This window comes from Carettochelys insculpta, chromosome 2 (genome assembly GCF_033958435.1).
Source record: "Carettochelys insculpta isolate YL-2023 chromosome 2, ASM3395843v1, whole genome shotgun sequence".
Lineage (NCBI taxonomy): Eukaryota > Metazoa > Chordata > Testudines > Carettochelyidae > Carettochelys > Carettochelys insculpta.
The window spans coordinates 26,022,923-26,043,072 of record NC_134138.1 but is presented as its reverse complement, the minus strand read 5'-3'; the positions used below and the strand labels follow the sequence as shown (position 1 = coordinate 26,043,072).

The window sequence follows — 20,150 nt, the reverse complement described above, 5'->3', positions numbered from 1 at the left end:
AGCTTATTTTGAAATAACACTGCTATGTATACATAGCCTTATTAAATTCCACTTTCTATGCAAGTGGAGCTTGATACAAAATTTGAGTAAAATAACAAATAACTTAGTAAGAAAGATATGGATCATTCACCATTCTCTAACACAATAAAAATGTAAAACTCAAGAATCTGAATAAATTTATGTTAGGCTATATAACTGTTTAAATAAATGTGTACAGACATAGTGTCTTCTCTTGGTTAGAAAAAGGAAGTACCAAATTATACTGGCTAAAGAGAATTAGCCTGTTGTGAGGAAAATAATTAAAAAATACAAATGCAAAACAAGATTAAAATATGTTATTTAAATCAAGGTTTCCTGATTGCTGGTTTAAATAACTGATTAAAATCAGCCCACCGTGTGGACACAAGAAATATTTCTATACCACAGTATTAGATGGGTGATTTTGTAGGGTGGGGGAAGAGGTAGTACGATTGGGAAAGGGAGAGATGCGGCAGATAAATCTAATGTCATAATTATATGAGACCAAGTTAAATCATTTCAGGATAAAACAGGGGCGTGGTATTCAAATAGAACATCTGTGAGACTGTCCAAGTTTAGCATAAGAAAACAGGCAGGCTGTGGGAACCTCATGGGAATAAGACGCATCTGTTGTTGCAGGCAGCCTTGCAAAATTCTACTGGCTCACTTGCCAGGGGCGAGTAATTTTTTTTGACAGCCACATACAATATTACATTTTTTTTTTTTTTTTTTACCATCAAGCTACGGGTGAGTAAAAAGATTTTGTGGATGGACTAAAAAATGTTCATGATGATTTTGCAAGTCTGGTTTTATGGAAAAATTAACCACTTTGGTTTTTTGCTTTAAAAAAAAGGGGGCTAATAACAAATGAACAAAATGTCTTCTTTGTTTCAAGCTGCATATTGCACTACTATCATTTTATATCCAATCAATACACAATTGGAAAGACTGCTTATAAAATTCAAAGCTATTTCCATAACCCTGTATGCCAAGGATTTCTTGGAAAACTCACCATTTTTCTTCTTTTGTTTGAATCCTCCACTGGGAAAAACAATACACAATTAGAAAGCACTACATTTTCAGGCAGCATGAATCGTTTAAAATAAAGGGTACCCTCTTTTCCTCATCTATATATTACAAACTAAAAATGAATATGGGGCAAAGATAAACTTTTAAGATTGACTCTATTTTCACCCATGCTATCACTTGGGTAATAAAAATGATTTTGTAACTCCCAAGACTTCCACTTATGAAATTAAATCTAATGTTGCAAAAACCTGCAACTGTAGTCTAGTGAAAAGTGTCAAACCACTGGGGAAACTGATGAATACTATATGAATGAATCATGTATATAATCAAAGGGGGTGTTTCAAAATGGAATGGTTGCGTAAGTTTTTTTACTTTCTTGTCTTGTGTGGAAATCACTGAACAACTCCAGGCAAAACAGCACAGAGAAGTTATTCCAGCTCGAGTGGTCTTGAGCCTCAGTCTGACAACAAGATCAAAGCTGATGCAGTGGTCCATCTGCATGAAGCTCATCGCAGTATTGAGATCTAAGTGCTTACAGGCGAGGAAAGAGAAGACTCTACTCACTGAGTAAAAGCCAGTAATCACCCACGCTCCCCCTTTGCGGCAGGACACACACAATTTCAGCTGGATCAAATCCTTATATATTAAAATATTTGACAAGCTTTACAGGTAACTGCCAAAGGAAAAATATGTCCATTTTGCATCCTTGTTTTTGCAGGCGGACTTTAAAACACAGATGTCAAGGGAGGAATCTGGTTGTCAAGAGACTGAGTTAATTGTAACACTTGTTAACTAACATATACAAATCCCTAAAGTTTTGAAGTGCAAGTCTCTTCCCCAGCAGTAGACCCCCAACTCACCCAATTTCAACTTGTACATTTCTTGGAATAACATGAGTCAAAACCAACAGTTACTGCCTGGCTGCTGCACTTTCCTGCCGGGCCCTGCTGCATCCCTGTCGCCTGCAGCATGACCTGGCCACCCCTCTCGCCAGGCCCAGCTGCACCCCCAGCACCCGCCTCTGCTAGCTGTTGCCCATCTGAAAACTTTAAGGGGTCGACAGCTGCAGTGAAGATGGTGGAGGCTCTGGGCGCCCAGCAGCTGGCATGGCGGCGCTGTTCGTGGCACTCACCGGCTGCTCTCACCGCCCTGATCCCACGGACTGGAGCAGTGAGAGCAGCAGGGTAAGTAATGCGTGCTGCACTACCACACCAGCCAGTGGCTGCCTGGAGCTGTGAAAACGCGGACTGGGACGGCGAGAGCAGCAGGGTGAGCGCTGTGAGCAGCGCTGCCACACCAGCTGGCAGGCGCATGGAGCCGCCACCATCTTCACTGCAGTTCCGAGCCCCTCCACCACTCGCAGCCCCAGCTGGTGGGGACCTGAAGGCAGCAGGGAGCCTTGCTCCCTGCATTAGCTCTTTGCCTGTCCCATCTCACACGAAATTTGACTTATGCATGGTTGCCCAGGAACGCAACCTTTGCATAAGTCAGGGTTTTACTCTGTGTGTATGTGTGTGTGTGTGTGCACGCGCGCATACACACACGTGCGTTGGATGATGATGATGTATACAGAAGGCCTGGATATTTATTTTTGTGCTTTATGTTTTGTGAGTGAAAATCCATTACAACCACTCCAAATGCTCAGATTTCGGTGTGGATGAACCTGTGTGTCCTCAGCAATTGCACGATAGAGACCTAAATAACTATCCAGTTCTACTTACAGTCTCCGTCGAACTTAATACAGAGCTAGGTCGATGCTGAGTTCTTTTGAAAATCTCACCCACGTTATTTAACAAATAACTGGGTGATGTCAGTGCAATCAGTGGGCTGAAAACACTATTGGGTGTCAGGAGCTAGTGACTTTTGATTCTTACTTCACATAAGGATCACTTATGAATCTACAAACTTGGCACAGTGTGTCAGCATCTTTAGCAGGAGTGCATGTGATGACTGTATTATCAGCGTGTGGCATTGTGGGATGGTTCGTGAGAGACAGAAATAGTCCATGTAAGCAACAAATTGTTTCCATTGACACAGTATCAGCCTACAGTAAACTCTTTCATATTTGACATTCTATCATCTGAAACTCTCAAATAACTGGCATTTTAACTGTAAGTAAATTTTAGTTAGGTTTTCCATAAGTACAGTATAGTGAAAGTAAATACAAATAAATACAGCAAATACAGTATAATTTTACAGTGTACAATACTACTGTTGTTAGTAAATAAAGTACTCTGCATACATTTTTGTTTCTTAAGATCTAATCTTGTTTTTCTTCAGTGTTATGCATTGCTAGGTAAACCCCTCTATTATCAACCTAACCCTACAGTGTAGGCCAAATCTCATTCTGTGATCTCTGCCATGACATTTAACTTGTGCTGATCCACCTTGAAAGGTGAACAGCAGCCTCTGTTCATCACCATGCATCATCAAAACCCCACTGTCTTGACTTCTCTTGTACATGAACAGCAAATAGTTTCAAGATTTCCCCCTCAACCTGTCTCCTAACATTATTAGGCCCCACTTTTACTATATTGGTTAGAAAGTTCCTGTTCCTACCATTCCCCAAAGAGGTGTTAATAAGATGCTCGTGACACTTGAACAGTAACGCTGGCTACACCAAAGAAAGGACAACACTACGTAAACTGTCCCACTGAGTACTGTCCATCCGTATTGACAGCCATTACTTCCAGTCATCCATGCCCCAAGATTCTTCTGACCAATGACTACAAACTGTGAACTTGATCTGCAGCGCGTTCAACTCCCACTGAAATCAATAAATATAGAGAGTCAAAAGCAGGTTACAAGACTGGACATGTTGCACTTTTGCACTATGAACATGGAACTCAGGTAAGACCCAAATACTTTCACTGAAGATCTTAAACCAAATTTGAATTCCGTTCTTCGGAGGAGAAGGGTAGTGTTATACTTCATCACTATTCTTAACAATGGCACATTATGTAGACTAATAAGTAGCTGATGGGTTTCAAAATATCATTGTAAATGGGGAATCATAAAGTGGGTGCATATCTGGGGGGATCTCAGAGGCATTAGTTCTTGGTCCTAAATTAATTAATATTTTTATCAACGAACTGGAAGAAACCATAAAATACCTACAGGTTAAGTTTGCAGATGACACAAAGATCAGGGGATTTATAAATAATGAAGGGTATCGGCCTCTGATGCAGAGCCATCTGGATTGCTTGATAAACAGCATAAGCAAAGACTATGTATTTCAGTACAACAAAATGTGAAGTCATACAAAAATGACGAAGTAATGGAAGATTCTATCCTGAGAAGCAATGACTTTGAAAAAGAAGTTGGAGGTAGATCATGATTCACAATCAGCTGAAGGAGGCTCACAGAAAAAGGCTAGTGTGATGTATGGCTGTATAAACAGGGGAATATCAAGGAGGACTAGGGAGGTTATTTTACTACATTGGAGTGATCACTACTGGATTACCCTATCCACTTTGGCTTCCTACAATTAAAGTAGCAGCATACTTGTAACTGAAGAGAATTCAGAAGATCCATGAACATTTTTAAAGAATTGGAAAACATGTCTTCTAGTGAGAGAGAGAGAGAGAGAGAGAGAGAGAGAGAGACACACTCTAGGTCTCAGTGTGTTCACTTTGTCAAAGAAAAAATTAAGGGGTGATTTAAGTTAAGTCACAGTCTAGATGTATCTAAATGGGGAATAGAAATTTGGAAGTAGAAAGGTCCCTCCATTCTAACAAAAGTACAACAAGGTCCAATGGCTAGAAGTTGAAACTAGACAAGACCTGCTTCAAACAAAAGTTTTTAAACTGTCCAGGTAAATCACCCTTGGAATATTTTACCAAGGGCTATGATGCAGGGATATAAATACACATTTAAAACGTTAACTGGTTAGATTATTAAAATTATATCATTTAACCTATCATTTAACCAGTTAACAGAGGGCTGGTGCAGAGCCGCTGGGATCCTAAGGCAGGGGCTGCTCCAGCCAGGGGCTGCTGAGGGCAGGGTCCCACTGGCCGGCCAACCCACCATGAGTAAGGGACTCGTCCAGCCTGTCCTCCATGGGTGGGGCTGCTCAAGCTCCAGAGGCCCGTTACACAGTGGCCAGGGTCCCGGTGTTTGGGGCTGCTGTGCCACACCCGGAAGACGGGGAGTTGCTCTAGCCTGACCCTCTAGTTACTGGGTAAGCATGCGGGTAAGGCTAAAACTTACCAAGTAACTGGTTAATCTTTTAAATCCCTACAGTGAGGGATTCTCCACCACTGGCAATTTTTATATCAAGCTTGCATGTTTTTCTAAAAGATATGCTCTCGTTCAAGCAAGAATTAATTCTGAGAAGTCCTGTGGTCTGTGCTGTACAGGAGGATCATAGTGGTCCCTTCTGGCCATATCACCTATAGAGCTACTCGAAAAATATTTTTGACCTATTAGATTTTGTAAAATCCTTGTAAACAAAATATATTTTTGGTCTAAACTGCGTGGTTTTAATACCTCTTCATCATGGCACCTTTAAAAAAAGACAGTTTAGATTGCACTTTGCAGCTTTTGCCATGAAATTCATTTTTCTGAATACTTCCAACATGCTCCCTGTGCACTTCTGCTATTATTTTTAAAATAAGGGCTATTATATCTGGATGAATATTCATTTATGTCCCATCTTATTATATTTTAAATGTCAAATAAAGGTAAACTGCTACATCACTGGTACGACCAATTGCCCTCCCAAAAAAATTAAATGTTCAGCAGTAAAGCACAGGTGCCTACCAACACCAGTGTTTAGGTGTTCTGACACCTGCCAGAGGCCCGGTACCTTTTCAAAGTAAGCAGTTTATTGACACTGCCTTGGATCTTTATTACTGTGCATCCTGATATAGGGAAGAGTTGAAAATCAGAATGTCGACGTGAGTGTGTCTGTCCCAGGAAACAAAATAAAAATGACATGTCACAAACTTCATCTGTAAACACTGCTACATGATTCATCTTCTGAATCTCTGATTTGTTCTGCATTATAAGATGATAGTACTGTACGATTAGTTCTCATGGACACTATTGGTTAACTAAGATATCCACAAGGGTAAATACTGGCATATTAAATTGCACACATCTCGGGGCCCTCAAATTTATGAAAATTAAGTTCACAATGCTGCTGTTCATCTGACTCATCCAATTTTCCTCCACCATTTGTGAAAGACAAAAAAACACACAGATCCTTGCTGCACCACAGCCAAACTCTCATATTTGGTGATGGGAAGGAAGAGTACGTAATGAGGAAAGAAGAAAATCTCTCTCCCTGGTTCTTCAGCAATTTTACAGCAGTTTAAAACAAAAAACAAGTCACAATGAGGGATTTTATAGCATTTCCCCAGGAAATTTAAGAATCTCATTCAACTGGGACAGGGATAATCAGGTTTGTAAATTTCAAAACTGTGATGAGTTTTTTTTTTCAGTATTGCTCTCCCCACCCAACACTCAAACTCTTTCAAAACACCACCCACAACTGTAATTAGGGCCTCCTCTAAAGCACCATAGGGATAAAGCACAACACAGGTCTCATCAGCTGCAGACAAACAATAGGGAGGGGGAAGGATGGGGAGAAATACACACTCAACCCCTCCCACGTTAAAATCTTAAAAGTATCAAAACATCTTAATGAAGACACCCCTTTCCCGTATTTGACAAGTTAGAACCCCCTTCCCTCCCGCGGGTTTTCCCTTTCTCATTGCTTCTGACTAAACCCTGGGGAAACGTCTCTCTCTTTTTTGGGGGTGGGAGTAGTAGTAATTTCCTCAGAGCTAATCACTAAGCCAGGCAGTGAGGAGGTGGTGACCCCATTACCCCCCCTCCCCGCCCACATTATAAGGAGACTACAAACTGAAGGGGAGAATCCTTCTCAAATCTCAGTTACAGAAGCAATGGCTGGAGGTATTAGTGTGTGTGTGAGAAACAGCTCCCAGCTTTCGCCACAGAGATATTTCACTCAGTCTGGTTCGCTCACACACTCCAACTTGCCCCGCACTCCTCAGCAGAGAAAGCAAAGAATGCTAAAATCCCTACCTTGAAGTGCAGCTCTCTGCCTCTCTCCCACTCAGCCCGTGTCTGCACCTCCTCCTCCTATTGCCTCGTCGCCATCTTGCATTTCAAAAACTACTGCACTTTTTTTGGGGAGGGGTAGGTAGCTGAACTGTGAACTTTGAACTCACCCAACACTTTATACCCACCCTAAGTACACAGACCCTGATTTGATTCCTAAATTAAAACTGTATTTCCCCTTGGTCCCTGTGCATCTATACCATGATCTGAGTGTGGGAAGGAGGTGTAGCAATAGGCAGTGTATGTATCCCTCTCACTCAATCATACATGCAAGAGCGGGAGGGAGGGGCGGAGCTGCTCCAGCAATGATACAATCTCCTCTCCCGTTGCGTGTGAAGCAGGGGAGTGGTAGCTGCCACCATTTATAAAGCTGGCACAACAGAAGCCTGCCCTGTGATTGGTCACAGTGACGTTCCATTCCAGCCATAGAGATCAGAGCAAGATTGGACGGGAGGACTAGTGATCACATGATGACTCGCACACATCTCTCACCCCCGGAGCTGCTGAGCTAGGAGACCCAAGAGGAAAATCTCACCCTGAGTCAACGCTGCGTGTTTTTTTCCCTCTCTCTCTCTCCTTTCTCAAGTTGTAATCTAGTTGTGCTAAGGAAGGCAGCAGGCACGTTATCACAACTATTTTAATCTAATTTCCTTTTCACCATTTGCGCTTGGTGGCGTCTGAAATGAATAAAAGCAAACAAGCCAATTAGTTTCATTTTCTAGTTTACACATTAGCAGGGCGCCTCAATGTTTGGATTTCGAACATTTTTCCTATTTTAGAATCACTGAAAGGCGTGGAAAGTGCTCTTAAAGCTGACCATCGAGGAGGAAAAAAGAATGCATCCGTAGTGGTCTAGTTTCTTTACCAGTAGAGCTTGGAGCAGCAATGATGGTAAATGTGACGTTGCACTTTCCGTTATAAGACTTTTTCGTGACTTAAAACTTCACCAAATTTCAGCTGGTTGTGCAGAAATGTCTTATGCCTGTGCTTGCCTCAGACTTTTTTTTGTTAACGTGTAAGGAAAAACTGGTTCAGTCTTTTTCAGAATGAGATGTGTGCTAATTAACTCTTTCCCTTTCTTTCCCCATTCATCACAAATGGGTAATACCTATTGCTTGTGGAATTCAGAGGTGATCCAGTGTTGTTGCTTGAAACTCCAGGACTCAGCCAAAGACTATTTCTCTGAACAGGTACCGAGTGGAAACTTGTCCATGAATAGGTTTAGATTAGTAATTTGCAACCTAAGCCTTCACCTCTACCAACAGACGTTTAAAACTTGGGGTGCTGCAGGTAGCAAAAAAGGCCCTCTTGCACAGAAATTTCAAGCTGTCATAGACACTCATGTCTGGTCATATTGAGAACTGTGTTAGCATGGGTAGAAAATGCAACATTTCCCTAGGAAATTTAGTTTCAGATTTTTTTTGTTACCATTCTGGAATACCACTGATGCTCAGGAAGACCAAGATTGCTATGCTGGCTTTCACAGTGAGGGATGAGGCGGCTTTGCGTTCTCCACTACTAATTACTCTGTTTTCCCAAACATCCTCAGACCTGTACATTTGGATGCACAGAATACATGATGACTGGCTGCTGCTGATTTAGTGTATTTCATACAGCCAGGAGCCACCCCATACTACAAAGATTCAACCACAATTTGAAACCAAGGTTGGTCATACTCAAAGCAAGGACATGCTTACAATCAAGGTTTGCTTGATTAAAACCAAGTTTTACCCTACAATCCTTGTTCATCAGTTACATCAGCATATGGCTGCCAACACTTTTGAGCACCTGAACATAAAACTACTTACTTCCTTTAGCATTGCAAGTACTGATAGGAGGCCTTGAGTTGACGCAAAATCCACACACCATGGGTAGGTATCACAGTGTTTCTTGTATTACTTCATGGTGTGATACCTTTTGGGATAGAAATTACTTATCCAGGATAACCAGGAACAAGGGATCTCAGAATGAAATGTTCTCTATCCCATAATGACCTCCATAGACCACAATTACTATGCCTTTTAAAAAGCCCTTTTTGGTCTCTGCCATCTCTGACAAAAGTGAGGAATTGACAAGTGACGGTCACTATTGTCATTAACATTGCAAATACAGGATACATTATTCCCTTGTACTTGCAAACTGGTAGGAAGCACTGCAACAATGGGCATGACATTTTCTTCTAGGATAGTTTGCTAAGAGATATAATGAAAAACAATACAAGGCTGTGGGTGGCATTCATGGAGCAGCTGCAGATGGTAGTGCATCATTTCTAAGTTTGAGAAAAGAGCACTAATTGGCAGGATTAGGTTTGGGATGACAAGCAGCAATGGCTGTAGAACTTTCCAGTGTGGAAGGCCATACATATTCCTGGATCTATGTTCTGAGCTTTCCACTGCAAGGACGCCAGTGGGAAAACATTTACCATTTGAAAATCCAGTGTGGGCTATTGTCATGCAAATATGTAGGGGCTACTAATCTTCTGCTACGCAGTACAGGCAAGGTGCAAGGGCATAGTGGATGTATCTGAAGTGTGGTAAGGGGATAGACAGTGTGCACATATCTATTTTTGCATCATCCCACTTTGCTAAGGAGTACATCTAGAGAAAGAGTAGCTATTCCAAGGTTAGGCAAGGATTGGTTGATCAAGGATTTCACTTATATCAGTGTGGACTAGTTGTGGAAGGGGGATGAAGCTTAAGAACAAAGGGTAGTTCAGAAAGTTGCAAGCAGGACTTTCTTTCCTGATTGCAGAGTACTACTGGTATTGAAATCCGAACAGTGATTTTGGGGGACCTAGTCTAACACTTATTCATGAAGTTGTACCTTGACAGAATCAAGGGAATGGTAATCTGCCCGCTCTCAGTGCAGCAGACCACTGAATGATTTTGGAAGACTGAAGGAATGCTGTTAACATTTACTCACAGGATTGGACCTCAGTGAGAAAAACATCCCCATGACAATAGCTGATTGTTGTGTCCTGTGTAACAGCTGTCATACATAGGGGGAAAACAGCTGCTAGGGTGGAGGTGGAGTGGCTTTGCCAGACACAAGGACAGTTGCAACAACCTAATGTGGAGCTATGCAGTTGAGGGAAGCTTTGAGAGTACTTTTAATAGTCAGCCTTACTAGTGTTCTGTTCTGAACTGCTCTCTGGGTCTGAGAACATTTGTAAATATGAGATCGTTTTACAGAAGCTATGAATTACACGGTGCTTGCTGTACACAGTTGCAGACAAGGGAGAGCTCTGAGGTGCACTCAATAAGAGGGAAAATCAGGAAATGTTTTTCAAAAATACACAAGGGACTTGGAGGGAATGGCATAGAGTCTCTGTCACCCATGACTCACGAAATTTAAAGCTGTGACCAGAGTGGTCATTACCCAGGGAAGGGGGCTATAGGTTATGCACTGTCTGGAATCAGAGTCAGCCATAGCTGCATGTCATAGGGAAGGTGGTTTTACTTTGTCACCATAATGGGGTGTTTATGCCAGCTAGAGGAAAATATTAGTACACAACTAAGGTGATGTAAGGCGATTTATATTGAACCAACTATGTGGCGTAGGAAATAGCTATAGGTGAGATTTGGAAATTTCTAGGATTTATTTTTTGCTCTTTGCAAAAGAAATTCTTTTTCTGAAGGTGCAATGATGACTTTCATTGGTACCACTACTGCTTCACCAAACTTGGATTCCAAAATCTAGGAAGTATTTTTTGTGTTCTATAGGGCTTTTAATACTTGGCTTTAGTCCAGAAATCTCCATTAAGGCCTTCTGACATTCTCAAAATAGGCTTGTGTAGGAAATCTTGCATTTAATAATGCTTGAAAAACAGATTTTTTTTAAAAATTAAAATTAGTGAGTTCATTGCCCACCACTGGCTTCTTGACCTAGAGGAGTTATAAAGGTTATTTTCTGGATGCTGTGTATATGTTTTTCCCCTGGGCTGTCTGTACAAAAATAACTTTGAAATTGCTCACTTTGAAGTACAGCTTAGAAGTAACAGATATTTTGGAGCATAAGCTTTCATTGGCAAAGACCTGCTTCATCAGATGCATGAGTCGGAGGGTGGTTTCAGAGGGGTATTTAAACAGTGGAGTCCCACTAAAAGGGAGGGCTAGAGCTGACAAGGTCTATTCAGTCAGGGGGGAAAAGGCCCATTATCAGTAGTATGTATGAAGAGAGGAAAAAACAGGTCAGATAAGACAGGGGTATAGCCCACTGTCAGTCTAATGTGGAGATGTTAACACCTAGGGCAGAGAAGCTCCTTGTGTAAGGTGCAAGCCACTCACAGTCTCTGTTTAATCCTTGGTTAATGGAGTCAGATTTGCAAATAAGTTGCAGCACAGAAATTTCTCTCTCCATTTGATTTTTGAAATTTCTGTTTCAGGACTTCCACCCTTAAATCTGCTACTGAGTGACCAGGGAGATTGAAGTACTCTCCCACAGGCTTCTGTACATTACCATTCCTGATGTCTGACTTAAGTCCATTTATTCTTTTACGCAGAGACTGTCCAGTTTGGCCAATGTAAATTGCAGTAGGGCATTACTAGCCTATGATGGCATATATTATATTAGTAGATGTGCAGGTAAAGGAGCCCCTGATGGTATGGTCAATGTTAGCTCCTATGGTGATATCACTGGTGTAGATATGTGAGCAGAGTTGGCAGCGGGGTTTGTTGCAGGGATTGGTTCCAGGCTTAGAGTTACTGTTTTGTGATCTATAGTGGCTGGTGAGGATTTGTTTAAGGTTGGCAGGCTGCCTGTAGGTGAGGACAGGCCTGCCTCCCAAGGACTGTGGAAGCAAAAGATCATTGTTCAGGATGGGTTGCAGCTCGCTGATGATGCACTGGAGAGGCCTTGGGTAGGGGCTGTATGTGATGGTCAGTGGTGTTCTCTTGTTTTCCTTGTGATGCCTGTCTCGTACCAGGTGGCTTCTGGGTACCCAGCTGGCTCTGTCAATCTGTTTCCTCACTTCCTTAGGTGGGTAGTGTAGTTTGAGGAAAGCTTGGTAAACGTCTTCTGAACCATCCCCTCACGCCCATGCATCTGATGAAGCGGGTCTTTGCCCACCAAAGCTTATGCTCCAAAATATCTGTTAGTCTATAAGATACCACAGTACTTCTTGTTGTTCTCAAAGATACAGACTAACACAGCTACCCCTCTGAAACTTAGAAGTAGGGCACTACTCCATTCCCGGGACTGGAGTAAGGACTTTGAAGTAAGGGAAAAATGAGCATAGACTCTGCTGGCTACTTCATAGTGCCTAACTTCCAAGTTAACGTCCAAGTTAGTTCCTACTGTAAATTCACCCCAGGTCGTTTAAAGGAGAAGTATCATCCTAAGCTGACTGCCACTCACCCAACTACTGAAGTATCGGAGGGGTAGTCGTGTTAGTCTGGATTTGTAACAGCAACGAAGGGTCCTGTGGCACTTTATAGACTAACAGAAAAGTTTTGAGCATGAGCTTTCGTGAGCACAGACTCACTTCAGCATCTGATGAAGTGAGTCTGTGCTCACGAAAGCTCATGCTCAAAACTTTTCTGTTAGTCTATAAGGTGCCACAGGACCCTTCGTTGCTGCTCCAACTACTGAAGATTCCACATTTCTGTTTGAGCCACCCCATGGTGAAGTTACGGCTTTAAGCACATGGGAGAGGGATATCAAAGATTCAGCAACTCCTGTTTGACTCCTGTGGTTACAGTACAGAAAATCAACTAGATAACCAAACTTTTAATACAGTAACACAGCACCAAACAATACGGATATATGTTCTGTAGGGTGAAACCCTCCCCCACAACGTAATGCATATAGTGGTTGGATAGTTCAGATCTCAAAAATCACGAAATGCTATGTCAATTTGCAAGCAAATCTGGAACTCTTCCTGTTGGCTTATGCATTACACAACTCCTTAGTTACATAAAAAATACTTCTCTTCAAAACATTTTACAGTTTGTTACTTTGTATTTTCATATTATTATTTTTCAGTTTATTTGTCATACTAATGGCAACATAAAAACACAATTAAAAATAATTTAAAGACCTTACTAGATCTTGTCTCAATATATTTTAATATATTTATTTATACAGGTATATGCATTCTGATATTGACTATGCACAGGCAACAAAGGAACATAAAATTAAAGCAATAGATTAGAAAGGTAAAAATCTGTTTATTTTAGGTACGATCTTCAGTTTGCTTGAAGATTGCAATTTCTTTTTTCATTTCCTGAAAGAGGGGGGAAAAAATGAGTGGAAACTGCTGGAAATCTTATATTTGTTTAAAAAAAAAAGATGTGTAAACATCACTAACCATTGTATACATTTGACAAAGGCTCAGCTAAAATAACTATAATAAGAAAAAGGTTACTCACCAGTAGTTCTTTTTCTCCAAGGGCTACGTCTACACTAGAGTTTTATCGACAGAACTGGGGTTCTGCTGACAACACTCATGGAGCGCGCACACACACACACACACACACACACACACACACACACACACACACACACACACACACACACACACACACACACACACACACACACACACACACACACACAGAGAGAGAGAGAGAGAGAGAGAGAGAGAGAGAGAATGGCTGCATCTACACTAGCAAGTTCTTTCGAAAGATTTTTCCGAAGAAGGGGTCTGCTGCGAAAGATCCCATAGAACACCTACACACGCACTGTTTTTTCGAAAGTAAATCGAAAGCATATGGCACTCTTTTCGAAATCACTCTCCCTTTCTCATTTCAGGAAGAATGCCCCCTTTTGAAACCTTCTTTAGAAAGAAAACATGTAGATGCTCTGCAGGCCCTTTTTCCCATGAAAGAGCAGTCCTCAGGGGGGCCTGATTTTTCAACCTCTGACCCATTCTTTCGAAAGAGCAGACCGCTCTTTTGATCCGCTTTTTTGTGTGTGGATGCATTCTTTCGAAAGAAGTTCTTTTGGAAGACATCTTCCAGAAGGGCTTCTTTCAAAAGATCTCTGTAGTGTCAACATAGCCAATGTGTTTTGTCAACAGAAACTGTTGACAAAAAAGCCATGTAGACACTCTGCAGTGCCCTTTTGTCGACAGAGCAGGTCAAAAGATTATCTGCTTTTATATGTACACACAATCTGTCGACAGAAGTTTTATTGGAACATCTCTTCCGACAGTAACTTCTGTAGACAGATTCTTCTTGTGTAGATGTAACCCAAATGTATTGCCTTTGCATATCTATACTGCAGTTACATGCCCTGCCACATGAAACACACAGCCCTTTCTTGACATAGAGAATTTTATTATCAATGGCATAAAAGTCACTTAACTGACATTTAGTTCCTACCTAAGCTTCAGACACAACCTTACATATCCAAAATAAAGGGAAAGATTGAGAGTCAAGGGTTGATTTGCAAAGGCAATACTTTTAGATATCAGCTCTGGCTCTGTCCTACCTATAACTGATTGTTTTCACAAAGGAATTACTCTATTCAGATGGCATCACACTCAGATATTCTGTCTCCTGACAAGAAATAAGACAGACCTTTCTCTCTGCCTGTTCAACCAGCATGTTTCCCAACATAATACTAAGGCAATCTGCAGGCCTTTCCTTCTTGGATTAGAGAAAAACATAAAACAGGCCCCCCCCCACCGCCCCTGGCCAAAAGATTTGTGCATTCTGCATTGCTTGGGTTCCATGAGCCCTCCAGTGTTCTAAATGACTTCCACCTCCACGCTTGAAACACATCACTACAAATGGATTCTGGGTTGAGAATGGTTTTCATTTCAGGACATGGTCTGGATCCAAGGAGATATTGTATTATTGCATAATCAGAACAGAAGATCCTTTCTGACAGTCTATCAAAATTTTTGTCTGCTGAATTTGTCCAAATATGATGGCGATTTTGTGATATGGATACTTGTCTGTTAGACTGAGATTAATAATTTATATCAGGCTGCTTCTAAAATGTGGAAAGATTAGTGAAAATGAAACAGGAAAATTTACATCAGGGAAGCTCACACCAGTTATATAATAGAACACATTTATTTAAAAGAGTTATTTAATATTTAACATTTAAGTATTTTTACCTGTATTAATTTGGTCTTGTCATAGTCTCTGCGATGTCGATAAATACACTGGCTGAGTATTGCATAAAGCTTTTCCAAGTGAAATATACTGTAGCCTCTACTTTTTTCAGTTACAATCTTTAACAGCTTCTGGGGGTGGAAATGTATACATTTAAAATTGTTAAAATCTTCTGAATAGGCTTTTGACATGTTCAAAATCTGAACATATAATAATGGCAAAGGAACTTATTTTCTTGCATCGTTACCAGTAAAGCAAGAAAAACAGTTTTCAGAAAAAATTAAAAATGACTTAGTGTTAAGCAAAAATAGTTCATTTTTTTATACTTCAGAGCAAAAGGAAGCCTGGAAATTTTGAGCCAGACCACCAATAGCACAGCTGCCATGTGAGGGATTATAGTTACAAGTTAACTTTTCTCCCAGAACATCAGGAAGTGACTCTTCAGTGACTAAGCTATTCCAGCAATAGCTGTATCTTGCCTCACTTGATGAGAAAAATGGATGCTGTAATGCAGGGCCCTCAGGAGTGGGTGTCAGGCCATAAGCTACACCTCAGTCTCAGTCTCCTGAAGGAAATATAGTCAAATAACTAAGTGGCTGAGAGCTGATGAAGCTCACAGACATTTCCTGGTGAAAGAGACTGCGTCTTCAACTTGCCCCATTTGGTCTACTTGACTGTGGTGTAGGAGATGTGGGAACAAACAGAAGGAATTCAGTTAGGATGTCCCTTTCAGGGATGAAGAGCCACAGACATTTTGGTCCTTCAAAGAAGAACAGGAGGAGGAAAGAGTCTTCTCACTGTTACATCATCAGCCCCCTCAAAACAACAACAACAAAACTCTGAAGTGCTGAACTGCAACTCTTTGGAAATGGTGGCAGTAATCTGAGGTAAGCATAAGGGTCATATCTGAAAAAGTTCAAAATTCCATTAAAATTTTTTCTTTAAGTTTCTTTGACAGAATTCCCATGTAAAAATCATTACATTTGCTGAAGCACCTATGAACATACTAGGTCTACTACGGAAACAAGAAATCCTCCTCCTTGGAAAGATTCGCTGAATGTTTCGTATTATTCATTACAAAGGTACAGCTGTCTGGGCCCTGGTGGGTTGCCTGCAGTTGGGCTCTAGGGGGAGGGAAGTACAGCTGTCTAGGTTCTGGGTACCTTCTAGCACACTCCAGCTGGAACTTGTTGCCATAAAGGCTTCTCAACTCTCTACTCCTGGAGAAAATCTTTTTTGTAGTTGCATATTAATAGAATTTTGAAAACCAAAATAACAAACAGGAGTGATTATATGGTGTCATTTTGACACAATATGTAGAATTTTTCAGAGCTTCCAAACAGTGTATGCAGAATTTTTAATTTTATGGTGCAGAACTCCATCAGGAGTACATATTGAGAACTATGAAGCAGAGGACAGGAGGACAGGCTGTGGAGCACCAAGAGGGATACATATCTCAAAGAACAACTGTTACTGCACAGGGTGAGTTACTCCTTCCTTTTCGTAGAGTAGCGTCCCTATGGATGTTCTATTGTAGGTGATGTCACAGCAGTATCCCCGCTTTGAAGTGCATGCTGTTATTACAGAAAGTACCGAGGAGCCAAAGTTAGTGTCATAGGCCAGATCTCCAGTGACTGCATGAATATTCTGTGAAAGTGTGGGGAACGGTCCAAACACTTTCTACAGATTTCTGATAGGGACATCTTTTAAGGAAGGTGCCTAAGTAGAAATTGAGCTCATGGAGTGCCTTTGGACTCTGGATGCAGGCAACAGGTTGCGTCCATGTTAATTTCTGTATGTTGAGCTATAGACCTGGCCGTGCAACTGTGCACATGATCATTTGGACAGCTCATACTGTGTCTTCCAATGAGGGAGCCAGAAGGAAGCAGTTATCCAAATATAGGTGAATAAACAATACCCAGTGTTTGCAGGTATACCAGTAAAATAGAAAACTTTGGGTGTAGCCAAGAGGCCGAATGGGAGAACTGTGAACTGATAATGGTCCTGCCCAAATATCAGCTGTAGGACTCTCTTGTGAAATGGATGTATTGAGATGAGGAAGAAGGCATCTTGTAGGTTAAGGACTGAAAACTAATCTCCTTGCTCTAGAGCAGATATCTCAAACTTGTGTTCCAATCAATTTTTTTTGCAGCCCGCGACTAGATGTTAATAAAACATCTAAGTGTAGACCACCCGGTCACACGCCCTTCTCTGGCACGCACGAGTAGCAGGGAGCAGGACAAACACCAATTCCACCTCCTCGGGCTGTCTGCGTCAGGTGTATGTGTATTAAAATCCCTGGGAGCCACAGTGGGGAAGCTCACTTTGGTTGAGGTGGAGAGGGGCACCAGCCTGGGGCAGAGGCAGGTAGGGAGCAACAGCGGGAGCAGGAGGAAAGGAGGAGGGTGGAGCAAGGGGCAGTAAAGGAGTGCAAAGCAGGGTAATATGGGGAAGGGGTATGGGGGGGTGCAGTGCACACCTTATGGGGTCTGAGGGCTGTGCTCTGGGAAGTAGTGTAATCCTTAAGGGACCTGGGGGGGGTGGGGATAGTGCATGGAGGGGGGCAGTGCAAGCTGAAGGGGCCTGGGGTTGGTGCACTGGGGGCTGCATTGCAATAGGTGCCAGTGCAGGCCTCAAGAGGTGGTGCAATGGGGGCTGCACTGCAGTGGAGGGGATACAAGCCCCAAAGAGCCTGAAATGCGAGGGGGATGGGGAAGAACACAGCAATGGGGGACTGCACTGTAAACCACAGAACATCTGAGAAGGAAGTACGGAGAAATTGGGGTGGGGGGAGAAGGAGGGCAGGGTAAACTGGAGGGGAGTGCAATGTTTCTCCTTTGGTGGAATTGAAAAGAAATGTCCTTTCTGTACTTTGGACAATAGCCACAGAAGCTGTGAGATCCTGACTTGGTCTCTCCCTGCATCACCCCTTCCCCTAACTTCCCACTCAGCACCTCTTTCCTTTCTCCCTGCTTCCTTTGTGCAGGAAAAAAAATCAGATTGTGATGTCTTCTATGACTCACAGAGGTAGGTAGGGGAAACTCTAATCTCCATATGGGGAGAGAGGCTGCTGTTGGGGCAGGGGAGGGGTTTCACTGTGTTGTACCCTGTGCAAAGGTGAGAGGGAAACATAGAAAATCAGCTAAAGCATGATTCAAACTTGGTCACAACGATTGACAAAGCAAACCCTGTACAAGGGAAATGTTCCAACTTAAGTACGCCTTTAGCAAGGTAACACTGGGGCATTCCACCACTGAGCTGTTTGTGATCAGTTTCTCTCAGCCCTAATCTGCACAGAATAGAAGCCTGTTCTATTTGATTAGCCTGTCTATACATGTTTTTATTTCAACAAATCAAGTATGTATCATATAAAAAATTTAAAAAGTACCTTGCATTTATATTTAAATTAAAATTATATAAGCAAATTTTACATATCAAATTTTATCAACTATTAAAATTATAAAATTCATATTAAATTCTCATGTTAAATTCTCAATTAAAATTGTTTTTATTATATTCAAGCAAGACCAAAAAGTTATAGAATATACCTAAAACGTAACCCATAATAATAAATAATTACCACTTTCCAACAGAAGTACATTTTCTTTGGTGGCCCTGAAAACTACCAGTCTTCATTTGTGTGGCCCTGAGTTGGCTTTGGGTTTGACATGCTTCCTCTACAGCTTGAATATAATGGCTGTTAGGGTGAATATCTAGAACTTCTGTGCATTCAAGTATTTGTTGAGTGGCTTATATCAAGAATGGCCAAACCCCTTCAAATTAGGGTTTGAGGGAAATAATGAGACTAAAACCTTTGCCTCCAAGTTGCATCAGGACTGGTTCTAGGCATAACAGATCTATTTACTGGCAAAGCAGTTTCTTGCAACAAGGGAATCTGTAGAGGGATGTGAATTGAATGGCGTAATCCTTCAATATAAGATTCATCTGTTGGATGTGATATTCTCCCAACTGTTGAGAAAGAAGGCCATCCAATTTCTGAAGGGACATGACAGGTGCACAGAAGGCAGCTGGTGTTGGAATGAATAGCTGTTCAGACCTTCCACCAACCTATCGAAAGTGCTTAGCTGAGGGGTTACAGGAGACAGCTCGGGTGCTGGCTGCTTAGACTTTCATACTATGGGCTTTTCGTGCTGTTTGTAACTGCACTGTAACAGCTATTACTGAGGAGGTGCTGTGACTGAAAATTTTATCCTCTCTTTTGTCCAGAAGTGTTCATTCCCCAGAAGCGTAACATGGCTCAGAATCCTTCTGCATGTGGAGAGAGGAATATGTCTCATCTACAAGGAACTTGAGCCCTTTAAAGCAGAAGGAGATCTTCCACTATTATCTGTAGCTCTTTTAGATAACCCTGAAAGGTGTAAACACAACGCCTGCCTTATTACCACTGCCATGTGAGACTGAGTGGGCTGCTATATCCATTATAACCAGTGCCAGTGGTAGTGCAGTTCTAGCTACTAACTGGCCCTCTCTGACAATGGCCTGAAACTGAACTGCTCCTCTTGTGCTGTTGGTAGATGTTCCACAAACTCACTGAGTTTTCCATAATTGATAAATGCATTTGGCTATGACCGCTTGGAAGTTTCTGACTCTAAGTTGCCATGTCATTGAGGAACATGCCTTCCTCCCAAGAGATCTTGCGTCTTCCAATCAGACTGTCTAGGATTGTCTTGGCATGATGTTTGCCATATGAATTAACTGGTCCACTACAATCAAGTAGGGTAGTAGATGCTGAAACAAAAAAATCTGCCTCTGAGAGGGATTTACTGGCACCAGATTGATTTGTCAGTTCTCTTGCAGATTGGTGAGATGGAGGGTGGTATCTTTCAGAAGACTTTGGCAGGATACAGAATCACCTCATTAATTGGGAGGGCAATTCTGGATGAAGAGGCATTTTGGAGAATATCCACCAGCTTATGCAGTATGTCTGTT

At 41.8% G+C, this 20,150-nt stretch overlaps 2 protein-coding genes across 8 annotated transcripts in view; both read right to left on the bottom strand.

Annotated features, from left to right (window-relative positions):
- ZHX1 (zinc fingers and homeoboxes 1) overlaps window positions 1-7,383 on the bottom strand; it is a 39,779-nt gene extending 32,396 nt beyond the window's left edge. For 2 of the 7 annotated variants that reach the window (XM_074986699.1, XM_074986704.1), the window contains exons 1-3: window positions 7,102-7,383; window positions 5,858-5,958; window positions 1,031-3,814 (exon numbers count right to left, since the gene is read on the bottom strand). The gene's annotated coding sequence lies outside the window, so the exon portion shown is untranslated. The remainder of the gene's footprint in view (window positions 1-1,030; window positions 3,815-5,857; window positions 5,959-7,101) is intronic. The other 5 variants (XM_074986702.1, XM_074986706.1, XM_074986700.1 and 2 more) reach the window with 5 other exon arrangements.
- Window positions 7,384-13,192: 5,809 nt separating this feature from the next.
- The window catches only part of ATAD2 (ATPase family AAA domain containing 2), a 116,221-nt gene continuing 109,263 nt past the window's right edge, over window positions 13,193-20,150 (bottom strand). Inside the window, exons 27-28 of the mRNA XM_074985623.1 lie at window positions 15,203-15,331; window positions 13,193-13,360 (exon numbers count right to left, since the gene is read on the bottom strand). Coding sequence (XP_074841724.1) covers window positions 13,310-13,360; window positions 15,203-15,331 — 180 coding nt within the window. The 3' untranslated portion in view covers window positions 13,193-13,309. The remainder of the gene's footprint in view (window positions 13,361-15,202; window positions 15,332-20,150) is intronic.